At 39.4% G+C, this 19262-nt stretch overlaps 1 protein-coding gene across 1 annotated transcript in view; it reads right to left on the reverse strand.

Annotated features, from left to right (window-relative positions):
• The window catches only part of LOC149142009 (meiotic recombination protein SPO11-1-like), a 157671-nt gene that overhangs the window by 48004 nt on the left and 90405 nt on the right, over positions 1 to 19262 (reverse strand). Inside the window, exons 2-3 of the mRNA XM_089451379.1 lie at positions 165 to 234; positions 33 to 69 (exon numbers count right to left, since the gene is read on the reverse strand). Coding sequence (XP_089307505.1) covers positions 33 to 69; positions 165 to 227 — 100 coding nt within the window. The 5' untranslated portion in view covers positions 228 to 234. The remainder of the gene's footprint in view (positions 1 to 32; positions 70 to 164; positions 235 to 19262) is intronic.

The raw sequence follows: 19262 nt of genomic DNA on the forward strand, positions 1-19262 counted from the left end.
CCACTAAAACCACATAAGTTAGTCAAGGATACTTTGAACTTGTTCAATTTGTACAGGAATAGGATAAGCCTGTAAGCAATAGTTTTTATCAGTCATCAAGCATCAAACATAGTAAATGTACAAACAAATATTTGAAAATATTTATTCACTTCATTTGAACTTACAGTGCTAATATTTCGTGTACAATCAATATTTCTTCCCGACTCTATGAATCGCAACCAACCCATGACCAATCTGGAACAAACCTACGAAATCATTATGTGACATAGATATATCTAATAGGAAAAGCATGTCCCTCTATGCATAATAATGAAAATGTTTTCTAATCAATTAGTTGCAAATAGATCAATAGGAACAAGAGATTGTGCAGTTTCAAATCATCTAAAAGATTAAAGAAAGGCATTCTTGTTACAAACCAGGTCCGTGCAAGGGTTTTGAGGCAATTTCTTATAAATATCAGGATAAAATTGTGTAATTAAATTTAATTATCAAATAAATTATCTTAGGTGGAAGCTTAACCTAGAAGGAAAAATCTGACAAAAAGAAGGAAGTTGACCCACAAATAGGATTTCTTTTTTCTAAATGATTTCATTAAAGTGACCTAAACAGAACCCCATATTAATGTTTTTGCACATGTATCAATGTCTTTTATGTTAAAGTTTTGGCTTATTCCTGTTACCTCATGTTACCCACCAAAATGGGTAACCCCATATGATAAAACATTTTCTCCTATCTCGGATGGTCAGTGAGCCAACAACCCTACTATAATGTCCCCAATTAAATAAATTTTGCTAAGATGAATTTCTATTTTTTACAATTGGGTGTTTGGAAATATTTTGGCATGTAAATTTAGGAAAAGTGGGTGGAGGGAGTTCCCACTTAATTTTTGGAGAGATGGAGGCCACCAACATTGGAGAAAAGGAAAGATTAAATTGGTAGTGGGATGTGGGATGTGGGGCCACCCAAAAAGGGGAATTTGAACCCCTTAGGAAAATCGAGCTAGGGAGAAGCAAGTCGAATTGGTGGGACCCACAACAGGAGAAAGGGGGCAGCCAAGATAAATAGAAGGAGGCGGCATCATTTTAGGGGCTTTTGACAAATTGAATTTTTTAATTAGAGTACTCTTGAGCTGCTTAGCCAAGACTACCAGTGCTACTTAGCACAAGGAGATTTCCGGGCGGAAATCTCAACTCTTTCTTCGATGGACTTAGAGTGCCACCCTAGGAGAAAATTTTAGAGCTTATTGGAGAGGAGATTGTTGGATATTGTGGGTTATTTCCAGCCATACTTCAGCCAGTCTGAACTTCCAGGAGGACGTAGTGGCAGAAATCGATTTGCTTGGTTGAGGGGTCTTCAAGGGAAAATTCAACTGAAGAATTTAGGAGAAAGTCCCTTGATATTGGACCATATTTTGTGGAGAGTTTCAGGGCTGGAAGTTGTTGCTCCGGTGAGAAGCAAATTCAACAATCTGAGGGCCTGCACAGTCTTTTGTTGGGCAAAAGTTCGTGGAATTGTTGCTAGCCGAGTTGTGCAAGGTTGAGGAAGGGATTTCCCTCTTACCTTCCAGGAGTAATTTGTAGGGAATTTTACAACAATTCAAGGGTGGAAACAAGGCCAAATTTGCAGCGATAGCTTGAAGGGGACGCGGAACCAGTAGAGGAGGGTGTAGCACCAAATTTGGGTAATTTTGGGAGATCTGAATTAGCCCAAAACATTTTTGGGTTTTGTTGGACTAGCATCCAAGAGTCTGCTCCTAATTCTGCAGAATTTTTGGAGGATTTTTGGTGCCCAAAAATAGCAGAGTTATTTGGCAACTAGTTGGGAGCTAAGTCACCTGACACGGGGATTTGGGACACGTAGGATTCGAGATTCGTGGTGTCGGATTCGGGCACGCTGACACCCCGGAACAGGACACGTTAGGACACGTTATATATTATTTTATTAAATATATATATATATATATATATTTAAAATATATATATATATATATATATATATATATATATATTAAAAATTAGATATTATCATATTTCTTACACAAATTTTAATTAATGATACAAATTTATTGATTTCAAACATAGATCTTCATCTATAGCTATTAGCATGCATAGTACATACAAAATTCAAATAAATGTCAGTGGTACTGGTCACATAAATGATAAATCTATTAAAAATTTAAATCATGATTCGTAATTCATAACTGAAAGACAACTTACAACTACAAGATAGTAAGATAAACACACTGACAACTGTAGTTTTCTCATTAAGTCATCAAATCAAAATGTGTTACATAGGTAGTGTTGGTGCAATGCCAATGGCAAATAGAAATAGAAAATATAAAACAACTACAGCCTACAGGTATACAAGCCTCAAGGCATCAATCAGCATCAGAATCAGCATCCATGTCCTCGTCATCATGGTCCCCACTGCTCTCCTCTGCATCCTCCTCCTCCCCTGTATCCATAGTCACCTCTGCATCTGCTGGTATGGAGGTTGACCCCTCTAAGTCATCAAAACTAACAGGGTCTAGCACTAGATCACTGAGATCCATGTTGGCCAATGCCAACTCAACAGTGGTGTCCAGACCCATATCATCAGGAAAGACATCCCACATCTTTGTCTTTCCCCTCAACCACTCTTCCCTCTGCCTGTAAATAAGACGAAGGTTGGTGTGCACATACACCATTGTCTCTGCCCTGGACTGCTCAAGCCTGCTCTTCTTCACATTATGCAAATTCCCATATGTGCTCCAATTCCTCTCGCAACAAGAGGATGAAGTCACCTGAGAGAGGACCCTCATGGCTAACTGCTGAAGAGGAGGGCTTGTTGCCCCATGATTTGCCCACCAAGAATAGGGCTTCTTAAGCCCCCTGTCTCTAATCACATCATAACCTCCAAATCGACCAGTGCCAGTGGAAAACTCTGCAAAGGCATCCTCCACCTCAGCAAGCAATGCATTATCCTGATAAATCCGCCTGAATGCCTCTTTCCTCCCCTGTGAGATTTCACCATCCATGTGAGGAGGGAATCTGCGGGAAGGTCCACCATTCAGCCACTCATGGGTGTAGTATTTGGGGTTCAATGAGTGAGCCAAACAATGTAAAGGTGTACAATTCTTGTCCCATTTGCTGACAAGAATATCATGTATGGTATCGCAGAAGGCCTCTGGTGATGTCTCATACTCGGGGCACTCACTCTGTAGAATAATGCTCCTCACAGACTCAATCATGGAATCCCATCCCTCATAAACCTCTCATAGGATGGGTTTGTCTGTATCTGCAACTCGAAGCAAAGAAATGATAGGGTCCATGATCCGAATAATTAGATCTACCCTCTCCCACCAAGCATCATCTAGTACCGTGTCCTTCACTCTTTTAGAGGCTGCCTGATCTGTCTTTCTCCAAAAAGACCAAAACTCAGAAATAACCATGGACCCAAGAGCGGTCTTGACCTCCCTCAACCTCTTCAACATCATGAATGAAGATGAAAACCGTGTATCAGCAATCTTCAACAATGATAGATTGCTGTACTCCTTGTAAATAGTGAGGGCATTTGTATGATTTTGCACAAAGTTACGGATATGTCTTGCATCCTCAATAATGCTTCCAATCCAAAGCACATCAGAAGCAATGGATTTAAGTGCTAAGTTCAATGAATGGACAATGCAAGGTGTCCAAAACACTTGTGGATATTTAGCTTCCACAATCATGCCAGCAGCCTTGCAAACAGGTGCATTATCTGTAATGATTTGCACACAAGATTCAACACCTACATCTTCAACAACTTTAATAAATAACTCACCCATAAATTGTGCATCCTTGTATTCGCCAAGTTGTTGGGAATAATACTGAGAGGGGGGGTGAATCAGTATTATCTAATCAATAAAACTTTTCATTTTCATACTCAGATTCATATACGCTACCTCAGTTAAGTATACGCGCGTATATACGCGACTGTGTCTATTGAAACTAGCGTATGACCATTAAACTCATGATTCAGTTATGTGATCTTCAATGGATGCATCAGAACATTATTAGCCATATTAACAGTCAATAGTAGCAGTAAAACAGATAGATCAACACACATAAGCAACACACATGAACACCATGATATAAGGTGGAAACCCAATGTGGGTGAAAACCACCTGCTGCAATTCGTTTCTATCTTCCTTTATTAAGAAACTTCTTTTACAATGTACTGGTACAGTCCTTTACTAGCACGCAGGCTACAACCTGCAGAAGGCTACAACCTTCTCTCGTTCTCCAGACTCTCCTGGAAGGGAGCTCCAACCCCCTTTGCTCTTGTACTAGCTAAGATACTAGTACGTAGGCGCCTGCCTACAATCTTCTCTCCTTCGGGTACCACGTTTCATACATTTTCAGACTGGATACTCCTGAAGCACAACACTATAATCTGAAGGCCACGTTTCATCAAATTTTCATACTGGACCCATAAATATCATTGAAGCACAAAACAATCAATACTAGCCTCATCAATCTCTGAATCACTGAAACACTGAAACCCTGTCAACAACACAGTCACCAGAACACAGAGCAGAACTCTGCAATAACAATCAGAACCAACTGTACCATTAAAATCATGCATCAGACTGCATACGCTACTTGGAAGTGCCGAACCTGCGTGTATACGCAACTTCATCAAGATGAACCAGCATATATGTCATTAATCACTTATTCATAACTTTGCTGCACTTCCTGACTTCAGACATAACCAGATCATGACATATACAAGGATAATATATGTGTTAGCACCCAGATCTAGTCCATCAGATCTCATAAATATGAGTCATTATGATCCTGATCCAATATTAGTTCTCATCCATCAATACTGAAGCTAAACACAATCAACCAAACAAGATATGCAGAATACTGACACCTTTAAACTGTCATCAGAACCCTTCAACAACCAGAACCACCTGTAACTTCAAATATCATAGCTCAAAAGGTATACGCTACTACAATGAACTCAACCTGCGTACATACGCGCTTACACCAAAGCCAACCCACGTACAGATCTATAAATATTCAATCATGACTTGCAGCGATTTCAAACTTAAGTTATACCCAGTTCAGATCATTACATGCGTCAGTATACAGATCTAGAATAAACATAATCAATCATATAGAGATAGTTCATTTCAAACCATTTGATCCCGATCTATCCTTAGATCTTGTTCTCCATCCATTGGTGAGATCCCTCCTTAGCTCAGATCAAGCAATGCATCATCAACCCATAACCTGCATACTGGATCTCATACTTCCTCAGATATTCAAGACCTTTTTTTGAATACATTTGCCTAATGATCTTCCTCTCCTTTTATAGTCTTAGGCCTTGCTCAATACCACGGACCAAAACCATAATAAAACAATACCATCGACCCAATACTTGGGATCAACACTTATGGGTGCAATACCACGGACCAAAACCATAGGTCTAAATACCACGGACCCAAAAATAAGCTTTCCGACATGTACGCACTTTTCCGTGCATGAAACTGCGTGTATACCCTACTTGGTATATAATGAACCTGCGTATACGCGACTTGGTATATAGTGAACCTGCGTATACCTGTGTGTATACCCTACTTGGTATATAGCGAACCTGCGTATACGCGACTTGGTATATAGTGAACCTGCGTGTATACCCTACTTGGTATATAGTGAACCTGCGTATATACTCTTCTTTCTTCATTCTTTGTAGTCTGATCATCAATTCTTTGCTATTGATATGCTGCACTATGATCTACCATCTGTGTGAGTTGCCATCAAGGACAACACTTGTCTCATAATGCCAACAATCTCCCCCTTTGGACTTGATGGCAAAGCTAACTTGTCATACTTAGAACTTGATCTTCTTATTCCTTTGAGCTGTCCTGCATCCCATGCATTTAGTCACATCTATAGATTAATCTAGTTATATGTAAGTGAGATGTTCTTCTATGAGAGGGTTGCCATCAAGTACAACACATGCATCATAATGCCAACACAAGTGTATCCACTGCTTTCATGAAAACTGGACCATTCAAGGAAGACACCATGAAGTTGATGATTGGGTGTCGTGCTGGATCTGTCCATCCATCAGAAACAATGCTAACCCCAGATGTTGGCCATGATGCCATAATAGGCTCAAGCATTTTTTGCACCTCTTTTTTTGCCTTCGTCAACTATGTGGTTCTCAGCTTCTCTAACCCAGGAGGCACATACCCTGCTAGAGCCCCTTGAGTTAGAGCTCGACACATCTCAACAAATAAAGGTGAATGTGCAACATTAAATGATATGAAGTTTTGATAGAAGAAGAAGGCAATGGTGAGATCAAGCTCTTCCCGTCTCTCTTTTTGGAAAATCTTGTCCATTGGACCAAGTGATCTTCTTTTTGATGCTTGTCCCCCAGTAGAAGTAGAACTCTCAAATGGAAATTTGGTGGTGGCTTTCCTCAAAAATGGAAGGGGGTCTTCATTCTTGGGTTTTTTTTATTTTGAAGCCAGTGCCACATGTTCCATACCAACATTGGCCTCCTTTTCCAATTCTTTTCTCTTTTGTGAAGTAATAGCTCTACAAGATCCAATCCCACAACCAGGTAAAGCCAACAAATGTGATTTCACACGGTAATATGTGCTTTTGAAAGAAATGTTACAAAAGTTGCATTTCCATTGCACATTGCCTCCTCCCTTTCCCTTGTTGTTTGGCCCATCCTCTCTTGTGACATATTTCCACAATGGATATTTATCATTGTCTTTAAGTCCTCTTCCCTCAACATTACTTGCAGCAGACTCTGATGATATTGGGGGAGGAAGGGCATCTCTACCCATGACATTCTTGCCCTTCCTTTGCCCCCTAACTGCTGCCTTTGATTGAGCCATGAACACTGTTACCTCAACCTGTAAAAAAAATGAACAAACTGCTGTAAAAAATTTAAAAATGCAAAAAAATGAACAAACTGCTGTAAAAAATGAACAAACTGCTGAAATGCCAGTCTTAGAACAGAGACAATACACATAAATTCAAGGTTACAATACACATAATTTCATAAATTATAATTAAATTATTAAATAGATTCCACTGTTCACCTAACAGAGGGTTGGCCTCACACATCTCATTGCTACGTTTCCATTAAAATTTAAAAATAATCTGAAGAGTGAAGACTGAAGGGTTAATAAATCCTCTATGTTGCATTTAAAGTTTCAACTTTCAAGCCAACTTTCAACATGACCTTGATAGAAGAGATATCCATGGTCATTGGTGGGTATCCTTGTAAGTTGTAATATGAATACATCACTGCCAACTGGAGGGTTGGATTTCAGATTTATCATTTAAGTCATCCTCTAGTGAACTGTGAAACTGAAATAGCTTCCAGTTCCACGGTTTCTCCAACCTTCAACAGTGAACACTAATTTGAAAGTCTAGTACCAATAAACATAAATTTATGCTTTAAAAATTAAATCAAACAGCCAAGCAAGCTCCATCTCCTAAGAGTCCAACTAATGAAGTTCAACGAACTCCATGTAATCTTGTCAATGGAAGGATGGACATTGGATAGACATCTGTCATCTATGAAACTCTGAATAAACTACGTTCTTCCTTGAGATGAAATTCCAAAGATGAAGTTCAATGAAGGGCCAACGTAGAAGAATAATAAGTTGAGAAAAGCAAGGCCACATAAAGAGGTTTATCAGTTTATGTAAATATTCAAAAGAAGAGGGGGTATATTTTCAGGATAGAGATGAATGTAACTGCAAAACATTATTATTCAGGAACCCTCGTATTACTACGCACGTCAATAATCATTTCATCAAACAGTGACACATTTCATCAAACAGTTTATAAACACACTGCTGTAGGTGCTCTTCTTGTATTTATTTCAATGTATTACACACAGTACCACAAGAATGAAGCGTGTTTGTCACTGACTCACTCCGTTTTATGAGTTACCTGTCAGTCTGTTTTATGACACTGTTCTGTTACATATACAATATTCACATGCTATTGCTAACTTAGGGTGAGAATATATGAGAAACAGATATATTATTAAGTTATTAACACATAAAATAGGCACAGCCGCACACATTATGAACTCCCAACATGTATAATACTGATACATAAGTTACGGCGTCCGTTTCAGATGTAATAGAAAGGGACATCCTTGCTGTAGCAGTGTAGCGTAATAGGTAGGTTACGTAGGTAAACAGTGAATAATACCAACTTACCTGGTGGATTGTGGACAATGCAACGGTGGTCTGAGAGTCTGCTCCTTGCTGCTACAGCACAATCGCTTGCCAATCACTTGCAAAATGAAACTATCAAGCAGCAAACACGCCCTTTTAACCCGCGCTGGGCGCTTAGCAAGTCCTGGAAACAGGACTCGTTTTTCAAAATCGTGACACGCTCAGCCAAATTGTGACACGTGCCAGGACACGACGTGTCATAAAGGGACACGACGTGTCATAAAAATTGGACATGAATCCGTACCGAATCGTGTCGGATTCGAGGGGCCTTTAGGGCGAATTCGGTTATCTAGGTTGGGAGGAGCAAGCTTAAATTTGGGGTCCTAGGTGGTCGGTAAATTTTGCCCAAACCCTTTATGGGTTTTTGTGGGTTTGCTGAGAGGAGTCCGGAGTTAATTTCGTAGAATTTTATGGGCAGTATTTCTAGCAGAAATCAGTGTTCCAGTCAGCAGCCAACAACATAAATTATTGGAGAAGGGCACAGTTCACTCTAGGACCATTTCCACCACTTGGGTCCATGAGATATTTCTGGGTTTGGTTGGGCTTATTGAGGAGAGGTGCCAGCTAAAATTTCAGAATTTTTTGAGCACATTTGAGGCATGTTCATCCATTTCCCTTCAGCAGCAACGTCTAGACTTTCCAGGGCAGCATAGAGAGAATTCCTGGGTTGAGTCATTGTAGCTTGTGGGCATCTTACTCCCACCTGGGTTTGTCATTTCTTGCTATAGCAAGCTCAAGTGCCATTGTTCCACTCATTTTGTACCCAATTTTATCCAGAATTAATAAAATGACTCAACTTCCAGTTATTTTTCCTTGTGCAGAATTGTAATTTTGTGGATGTGTGTTAAATTTACTTCTTGTTCATAGTGCATGCTTCTGTTTACACTTAATATTTCCATTTAGGAATGATACACCTACACATTTGCTAATCGATGATGATACATCGATTCCTCTATGTTGAAAAGTGTGCAACAAGAAATGCTAAACTTAGAAATTGCTAAAAATAGAACTGCTAAAAATAGCACTTCTAAAAATAGCAGTTTGGCCAATGAGCATTTTGGCCACCTTGGGTGAGAGGTGAAACTGCTAAAAATAGCATTTCTGGGTCCCTTCCTATTTATAGCAATCCCTGGTCTATCTATAGGAAGTAAATTCGAATTTGGTCTTACCAGCAGTTTGAAATATTAATTAATTAATTCTCCATGAGTTAATTAGTTAAGGAAAAACAAACTTGAAGTCTTTGTGAGAACATGCAATTATTTCTCCACTAATTGGGGAATGTGTCCTTGATTTGCTCCACTGATTGAGGAATTAAGGATGAGTTCTATATTGAGAGGATCAGTTGACTTAGTTTAACTTAGTCAAGTTCAGTTAAATTAATTTAACAAGTTGTTAAATTAATGAGATACAGTTTGTTGATGCTTGCATGCATGTGACAACTGTTATTTTCAGATAACTGTGTATTCACTCATGGATAACTGATGCATGTCAGTTCTATCAGAGACCCAGTTGAGATCAGAGAAGGGACAGTGTACTATCAGTTGAATGAATATTTTTCCTATAAAGGAAGCTCATCCATGATGAGGATTTATCTCCTTCAGGTTTGTGCAGTTATTTCAGAGGTCAGTGTTGTGTGTGAGGTGAGAATCACACAGGTTGCAGCTGGAAGACACAAGAAAAACTGTGCATAGAAATAGGAGGCTTGGAGGGCAGAGGAGAAGGTTTGTGAGAAGCCTTTGACTGTCTATGAGCAGCAGAGGGATTGTACTGAGAGCTGAATAGCTTCCAAGCTAAGGCTTTGTGTAATTCGGACATATTTCCACTTGTATGCTAACACAGAGATGGGGTTTTAGGCTGGTGCTTTCCTCGGTTATATCTTCTGTGTTATGTGTGTTTGATTTCTCCATATTAGTTATATGTGTTCTTATTGATCTTGCTCAATTCGATTAAGCTTCCGCTAAATTGGTTGTAGGACTAGATCAAGTATTTTGCTTTAGTATATTGCATTATCAAGTGATCTACAGGTAAAAAATTATACATGATATCAGAGCATAGGTGATCAAGGAAGAACAGTATACTAAGAGGAGATTTCAAAGTTTTGAGTTTTGGGCCGAGAGTTTGCAGAGCAGATCTGAAAATTTATGTACAAAATTTTCAGAAACAAATAGCAGATTTGGATTCCTTGCGGAAAAATACCCAAATCAAAAAAAATCAACTGAATCGGAGTTCGGATGAGGGAGATATCGCTGATTTAAAATCAACGCTTTTTCCAAAAAAATTCGTGACGGCGGGAAATATGAAACGGATTGGTGTGCTAGCCAAGAACCTGTATGCACTTGCGGTACAAGATGCATGCAAAGCCTTGAGGAGCAAGGCAAAGGTTAGATACTTGGTGGTTGAGAGGGAGAGTATATTACCTCTCAACATGCAGCGACAAGAAGAAGTCTCAGACAATTGTGGATGAGCCACAATTGGTATAGCAGCTTCAGGAGGTTGTGGAGCAGCCACAATAGGGGAAGCTGAGTGGAGATCGAGTAGAGACATCTACTCATGCAGAGACCTCCAATAGGGGGAAACTTCGAGCCAGGTGGGCAGAGGGATCACATGCAGCCATACCTCCAGGTAGGAGGTGGGGCGATATAGAGTGATCGTCCCAAGGAGGAGGGGCAGGATCCTTGAGGTACCCAACCTCTTGGTTGAGACCTTGCTACGGGAGCTCCGATGTGGAGTAGCAGAAACTAACTGATTGGGTAGAGACAGATGGGGATGGAGCGGCAGAGAGAGCTACAATGTAGGGAATCCCAGGACAACACAGAGCATGCAGACTGCAGCAATGCGAGAGGCACAAGTGTGTTGCACAGTGCAGGGTAGCACAGAGAAGGGTGCAATGGTGCGAGATGCATGGAGATGTTGCAGTAGCACAGAGGTCAGAGAGGGAGCACTTGTCAGCAGCAGGTAGAGCTTCAGCATCAGAGTATGTTTCTAGCCCAACAGAGTGGTCAGTTGGGAGTTTTTTGTTCCGAGTGTTGCTGGAGCAACCGCACTTGGTAGATGTGTTGCATGCAGAACATTCCAGAGTTACAGGATTGGGTTCGAGAGGAAGCCTTTCTTGTTGAGAGGGAGTGTTGAAAAGTGTGCAACAAGAAATGCTAAATTTAGAAATTGCTAAAAATAGAACTGCTAAAAATAGCACTTCTAAAAATAGCAGTTTGGCCAATGAGCATTTTGGCCACCTTGGGTGAGAGGTGAAACTGCTAAAAATAGCATTTTTGGGTCCCTTCCTATTTATAGCAGTCCCTGGTCTATCTATAGGAAGTAAATTCGAATTTGGTCTTACCAGCAGTTTGGAATATTAATTAATTAATTCTCCATGAGTTAATTAGTTAAGGAAAAGCAAACTTGAAGTCTTTGTGAGAACATGCAATTATTTCTCCACTAATTGGGGAATGTGTCCTTGATTTGCTCCATTGATTGAGGAATTAAGGATGAGTTCTATATTGAGAGGATCAGTTGACTTAGTTTAACTTAGTCAAGTTCAGTTAGATTAATTTAACAAGTTGTTAAATTAATGAGATACAGTTTGTTGATGCTTGCATGCATGTGACAACTATTATTTTCAGATAACTGTGTATTCACTCATGGATAACTGATGCATGTCAGTTCTGTCAGAGACTTAGTTGAGATCAGAGAAGGGACAGTGTACTATCAGTGGGATGAATATTTTTCCTATAAAGGAAGCTCATCCATGTAAGGATTTATCTCTTTCAGGTTTGTGCAATTATTTCAGAGGTCAGTGTTGTGTGTGAGGTGAGAATCACACAGGTTGCAATTGGAGGACCCAAGGAAAACTGTGCATAGAAATAGGAGGCTTGGAGGGCAGAGGAGAAGGTTTGTGAGAAGCCTTTGACTGTCTATGAGCAGTAGAGGGATTGTACTGAGAGCTGGATAGCTTCCAAGCTAAGGCTTTGTGTAATCCGGACATATTTCCACTTGTATGCTAATACAGAGATGGGGTTTTAGGCTTATGCTTTCCCCTGGTTATATCTTTTGTGTTATGTGTGTTTGATTTCTCCATATTAGTTATATGTATTCTTATTGATCTTGCTCAATTTGATTAAACTTCTGCTAAATTGGTTGTAGAAGTAGATCAAGTATTTTGCTTTAGTATATTGCATTATCAAGTGATCTACAGGTAAAAAAATCTACATGGTATCAGAGCTAGCTGATTTGTAGAAAAATTCTACAAAATTCTACACTCTACCATCTGCACTAGTCATTTACCTCTCACCATCTGGCATTCCTCTCGGATAAAGGTGGGCTACCACTCAACAGGTACTTTGATTATTTTTCAATCGAGTCTTTTTACTTAATGTTCTGGGCATTTAGTATGGATAAAGGGGTGATCTAGATGATTGACCGATCTTGACTGTAAACTTGTCCTCTCACCTTGCCAGTAGAGGTTAAACTTCAGCAGCTAGCCCTAGTCCAATGGAACCTCCCCTAAAGCTTTGGGGTTATAGGAAGGACACTACCTGGAAGACCTAGATTGAAATAGTGTGTTAATTCCCCTTTACCATACTTAACATTTTCCATATCACATCATTACCCTTTGATATCATTTCCATTCTTTGGGTTAACTGTCATTGGTTCATTGGGATTTGGCATTCTCTTATCCACGTCCTTCAGTAGGGCCGGAAAACAATGCCCTGGAGGTTGATACACCTAAAAGAATCTAAAAGCATAAGATGGCCACAATAAAAGGAAAAGAAAAGTTAAAATGTGAAAGATGGCAAGGGCATAAGTTAGCACCGTGCACGTGGGAAAAAGCATAGCATGAGCTCTACCCTCCTCATTAGCCTTCACCCAGTTCTTGAGCATTTGATGCTCCATATATCAAAAGGAACCCTTGGATGTCCCAACACTGATGAGAGATACATTGCCTCATCTCAAGGGGTAAAATAAATGCAATAGCATAAAAAGCAAGCTTTGATCTTCGAACTATGCACCAAAATACAAAGCATAATAAAAATAAGTAAAAGGCACACCAAAGGGGTGGAAAAGGCAGACCGAGCAAGGTCACTCATGCCTCAATGATTATTACCTACATTACATCTATATACTCATGATGTGGACTCCCATTAGCTAGTCCCATGACCATGGCACTTGGGCATGAAATCCTTCCCCTCCATTGTCACTTACTTAAACTAACACCTATTGATTGAAGGGTTGACCTTGGAAATGCCACCTCCACTTGGGGCTTGGAAGCACCTAATAGGGTTAACTATTTAGCCACCCCTATAAAGTTAGGGAACACTTTTACAAGACATGGTCTAGTTAAATATTTGAAGGTGATCTTGATTTGAAGTATTAATATGCCCTTAACACTTAAGTATGGTCCACTTAGATGCATTTATGGTCTTAGTCTAGAATGAATGGTTGCTTTCACTTGAATTTGAGTTGGTTTTGCCAGATGGTCCATGTTGATTTCTGGTAGCATCGGATGTGTTCTAAGTCTCAAATTTTGCAGGGAGGCTCGAGCACATGTATTCCAAAGAACCCAGAAACCATTTTGGGAAATTCCACCCAACAACTATTTTATTAAAATAATTAATTATATTTAAAGGGACCCTAAGTCTAAACTTCGGAAAATAAATTAATTAAAGGGTATTAATATAAACCAGTGTTGTTAAAATCGCGATAAAATCGCGATTTTATCGGAAAATCGCGATTTTTTCCCTTTCCCGCTTAAATCGCGATTTTTATACGAAAAAATCGCCTACTTTTTTTTTGCCGATTTTTACTGAAAAAATCGCGCTTTTTTCAAAAAATCGCGATTTTTTCGAAAAAAGCGCGATTTTTAACGAAAAAATCGTGGGGGCTCAGGACAACATAGTTTTATAACTTTTTTTGGGTTTTTTCATGCAATGTTTTTTGAAAGAAACAAATAATTTTTGAGTGGGGTAGCTTAATGATCAAGTCTAGGCCCTAGTATGGATATGCTATTCATGGTAATGTTAAATTCTTAAAGTAAAAGTGACATTCTCCTTAATCTTCATTTTCATCCTTTTACTTAAATTTTTAACATTACCATGAAATGACTCAGGATGTTTGAGAGTGGTTTCAGCCTCATTGGATTTCATATGGAGAAAGTAGAATTTTAGATTTCATTTAAAATTCAGCAGACTTATCAGTTTTTCAGGATTTCAGGATTGGGAGATTGTAATGTTTCTAGGTGACACCACCTGCCCGGGCTACCCCTGCCACCAGTAGAGGACATGGTCTACCTCCTATAGCTCCTACTTCTAGTTCTTCAACGTCTAGAGCACATCAGACTCCACTGCCATTTCCACCTGCACGGGCACCAGCATCTACATCTAGAGGGAAAGGGAAAGCTGTGGCATTTTCTCGCAAGAGGGGCAGAGGAAATCAATAGGATTAGACTTTCATTTTATTGTATATGACATTATCACATGATGAGATACATTATCATATTTTTTGTTGATATTTTGAGGCTGAGTTGGGACTCAAGAGTCAGGACTTACTATTCAGGACATGATTCAATGTTATGTGTGATTTTAGCGCTAGAAATGATATTAAACATCTTATATATTAGTTTTTTTATCATATTTATGTGTCAATGTATTTATTTTATGTTGTAGATGGTTTAGATATTAAAAAAATTGAAAAAAAATGAAAAAAAATGAATATTTTTGTGCCAAACGCTTTTTTCCCGCTTTTTTCCGCTTTTTTCCCGCTTTTGTCGATGTTTTCCGCTTTTTTCCCGGCGCCGATTAAATCCCGATCGCGCTTTGTGCAACATTGATATAAACTATGGGTGTAACTTCTAGAAGAAGGCGAGGATCAAGCAGAAATGATCTTAGCCATTGATTAACTTCTAATCTGGGTCATTGAATGTCAACGAGGTAATTATTTAAGGAGGCTTGAGGGTCACTTGGAAAAACACAAAGAGTTCAAAAGATTGATTTTCTAAAGCAGAGCAACTGCCGGGAGAAATTCGATAGTGAATTGTTGCAGAGAGGAGCAGAGAGAGTTTTGGTTGGAGGATCTTCTCCGGAGCCACGAATACTCAGTAGAGAGGCAGAAAGACACATAGAGGGCAGAGAGGGTGTCGCAGAGCCAAGAAGGGTTTACGCAGAGTAGCGCAACAACTTCTAGCACAGAGGTCCGAATTTGTTGAAGGAGTTGTCGTTTCTGTGTCGGGAGGGCTGGAAAAGGCTCTTAAAGGTAGATCGATTCTCAGTTGGGTCGACACTGTGACTTAGAGGCTAACACAAGGGAAGCGCAAAAGTAGTCAGGGAACTCGCAGTTCAGCTGCCGGATCAGCCGAGATCAGCAATGTTGAGTGAGGTAATCTCACCAGTCTTTCTTGCCAAGTGATTTTCTCTGTAACTAGATTGTTGGGAGGGCATCCAGAGTTGTATTCAGAATACTTCTGCATAATAATAAAAACCCTCAGATTTGTTGCACCGGTTTTCCCGCATTGGGTTTTTTCGGGGACATTTGTCCAAAAAATACTGTCACTTGTTTATCTTTCTCTATTGTTATGTTCATGTTTTGGGAAAATTAATTAATTAAGTGAAGACTGCAGTTGTATTAGCTTCGATATTTGTTGTAGGAAACAGTAAATAATTTGTTTCAGTAATTAACAGATAGGAAAAGTTTAATCAGTTGTTGTAGTAGTTGATTTGGGTGGGATTCTCGAATTTTCACAGTCCAGAGCAGCAGAGGCCTTGAGGGCACCTACTCCACATGATGCCCAAGGCATACATTATGTCTTCAGAGTGAATGATGACTTAGCAGATGCAACATTTCCCACTTTTGGCAAAGGATTGGTCCTTTTGATGACTTGAGCAATTGATATACATCCTAGAGCACCCCCAAAAGCTAGAACATTGAGCTTCTCTTGCTTATCATGGATGATTCTTAATAATGGATAATGTACTAGTGGACATAGCATGTCCCCAGGATGACCTTGACACTACTTGATGGGCATGCCACGATCCAGGGCCCAGATGACAATTGTCATCCTTAGGATGATTGAGGGCTTGTTGCACCTTATGGAGCCGCAACACTAGAGAGAGAAGGAACCACGTTGTCTACTTGGCATCCATGCAGATGACGTGTGGCACCTAAAGCTAGATTTTTCCCTTGGAGCTGCTTTGAGGCTTGATTTGAGGATTTTCCTCAAATGGAGGATGATCATCACAATCTAGCAATTTGCATGGTTAAAAGTGCTTTCCTAGGGCTGACGTCATCAACCATAGGCAATTATAGGGCTTAAGCTTCAACTTACGGTCATTTTAAGGTATGCCTCTCCATTTCTTGATTATATCTTCCAAACAAACCTTTTCTCCTTTGCTTGTATGCCTAGATATGCCATTGTTGAACTACATCTTGAAACCTTAGGCTACAATCTTATCTCATAGGTATGCTTTTCCTTATTACAAAGAATTGTGCCTTGTACCTAGTGTGAAGTACCTTGACCCTATCAACATAAAATACCCTTCGGTGACCTTATATTGGAAAGCCTCCTCCTGAGTTCTTGTAACAACCCATCTCAAATCCCGAACAGCATAGCAATATTAGCATGCATGTGAGGCATGCATATGATAGCTACATATGCATGCATCATTTACATTGCACTAGTATAAGTATATATATATATACACATCGACTATATATCGACTATTCATGGAGAATGTCTAAAATATAAGATAAATGAATTAATTATCAAAGGTGTAACTAAATACCTAATTCTCGTAAATAGAAGAAATATACACTCACTGAGAAATATAGTTGAGTTTATTCATATGGTTACATATATATAACCCAAAAGGTGTACTAATAAAACTAAACCCATAAACCTTATGATTAGACTTAATATTTTATAAGACATAAAATAATATGTAATATTTAAATCATCATGGTTTTATACTATTTAAATTAAAGTACCATCTGTCATAAATTAAAGTGACACCATCCGATGTGTGAAGATCGGATTCTATTAAAGGCAAATATCTTGACAAAGCGGTCACCGCCTAACAAAATCTTATCCTTTCATAAAGGCGGTGAACTGGTGCGTAGAGAGGGAGGAACCTCTGCTATAAAAGGGGGGGTGTTCTATGTCATGAAAAAAAGGTTGGATTGACTGTGAGTGGAAAAACTGAACCGGGGGCTGTTGAAGGACGAAGGAGAGTGCTGAAGGAGAGGAAATTATCCATACTGCTTATAATTCGGAACTATTGAGCCTTACTTGTTTTGAAGTCTCTGGGCACGAGGGAACGGTATGCTTCGGTTGAGAGGCATACTGGATTGAGTATCCAGGTATACTCGGTTCGGCTGGGTGGTTTGGTCATTCGGTAACGAGAGAAGTTCTGCAGCAGATCATCGCAACAGCCGTAGCAGATCAGGTAAGTACTCCATCAAATCAATTAATACAGTTTCACAGTCTCAGTAATCTTTACAGTTTCGGTAAGGATTCTTTAACTTAGGACAGTCATTACATATGGTATCGGAGCTGGTTCAACTTTCGGACCTGTTAAGTTGTTAAAAGATTTAAATTTATCAAAATAAGGTGGTGGTAAAGCCATTTAAATCATGCATTCAATAATAAATCTGACTAAAACTGTCTGTTAGCACTCTGCAAAACGTTAGGTAGCCGGAACTGTTGAGGCCTTTACAGATGAGCAGAAAAGTACTCCATCTTCTGTTTTGAAAGAATATTTTGAAGAAATAGATGCAACTCAATCCACTGATATAACACCAGAAGTTGTTGGAAACTTTGTTGCTGAGCAGCAAAAACTTTCATCGTCAGTTATACCAGAACATGAAGAGACAGATACAACTGAAGACACCAACACAGCACCAGAAGCTGTCGAGACCTCTGCTGATGAACAGCAGGGTATTTCATCATCAGTGTTGAATGAAAATAGTGAAGAAACAGATATAGCTGAAGCCACTGATACAGCCTCAGAAGCTTTTGAAACCTTTGGTGATGAACAACACAAATTTTCATCTTTTGCTCTAAAGGAATGTGAAGAGACAGACACAACAGAAGCCACTGATGCAGAACCAGAAGCTGCTGATACGTCTAAATATGAACAGAAAAGTATTTCATCTTCAATGTTGAAAGAAAATTATGAAGAGACAGACATAGCTCAAGCTAGTGATACAGCAGCAAAAGTTATTGAGAACTTTTATAGAAATGAAAATGCAATGGAAGAAAAAGAAACAATGTTGATGAAGGAGCCACATAAAGAATTCAACATGACTGCTATCACAAATACAACAACAGACACAGTTGTTGAAAATGAAAGAAACTATGAAAATACAGATGCTTATAAACAGCAAGGTGTTTCATCCCCAGATTATGGATCTATTAGACAATATGTGAACGACTTTTCACGCCAAACTGCTTATATCAGATTTCAATATGCAATCTAAATAGTGATGACAGTCATTACACATAAGGTCATGGAAATTGAATCAAATGCAGTATATCTATGCTTTTTTTGTTGTTACACAGAATGAGCCTTGGGTCACTGGGTGAGTAGTTTAGGAACTCGGGTTTGTCACCTCTTGAGCTCCTCTCGCTTCAATTTGTTTTGTGCCAACATTAGGGGGTATCCCTAAGTCCTACCTGCAATTTATTCATGGGTTCAAAGAAGACAAATCAGACTGCAAAGCAGATGAAACTCACAAAATAAACGCTACCAAATTGGGATGGCTCCCAGAAACTATCACCTGGCATTGGGTCATGGAGTTAGATTGAGAATCAAGGCAAGTGGCTTGTTTGGAGATGGAATTCCAATAACCCATCCACACCTGATGAATCTCACCAGACCAATCTGTCTTAATTCCTATTATCAATGCTGGAAACGCAACCCTATCTCAGTTGCTTGAAATTAATTGGGACAACCTTCTTACTCTACAAACCGGAACCCTCAAGGTCAAGGAAGTCCAGTGAGATTTGCATATATTCTATTTAAACCAGGGAAGG

This window comes from Pinus tabuliformis, chromosome X, assembly GCF_031772625.1.
Source record: "Pinus tabuliformis cultivar Carrire ecotype Pingquan chromosome X, CPIR1, whole genome shotgun sequence".
Taxonomy (NCBI): Eukaryota; Viridiplantae; Streptophyta; class Pinopsida; order Pinales; family Pinaceae; genus Pinus; species Pinus tabuliformis.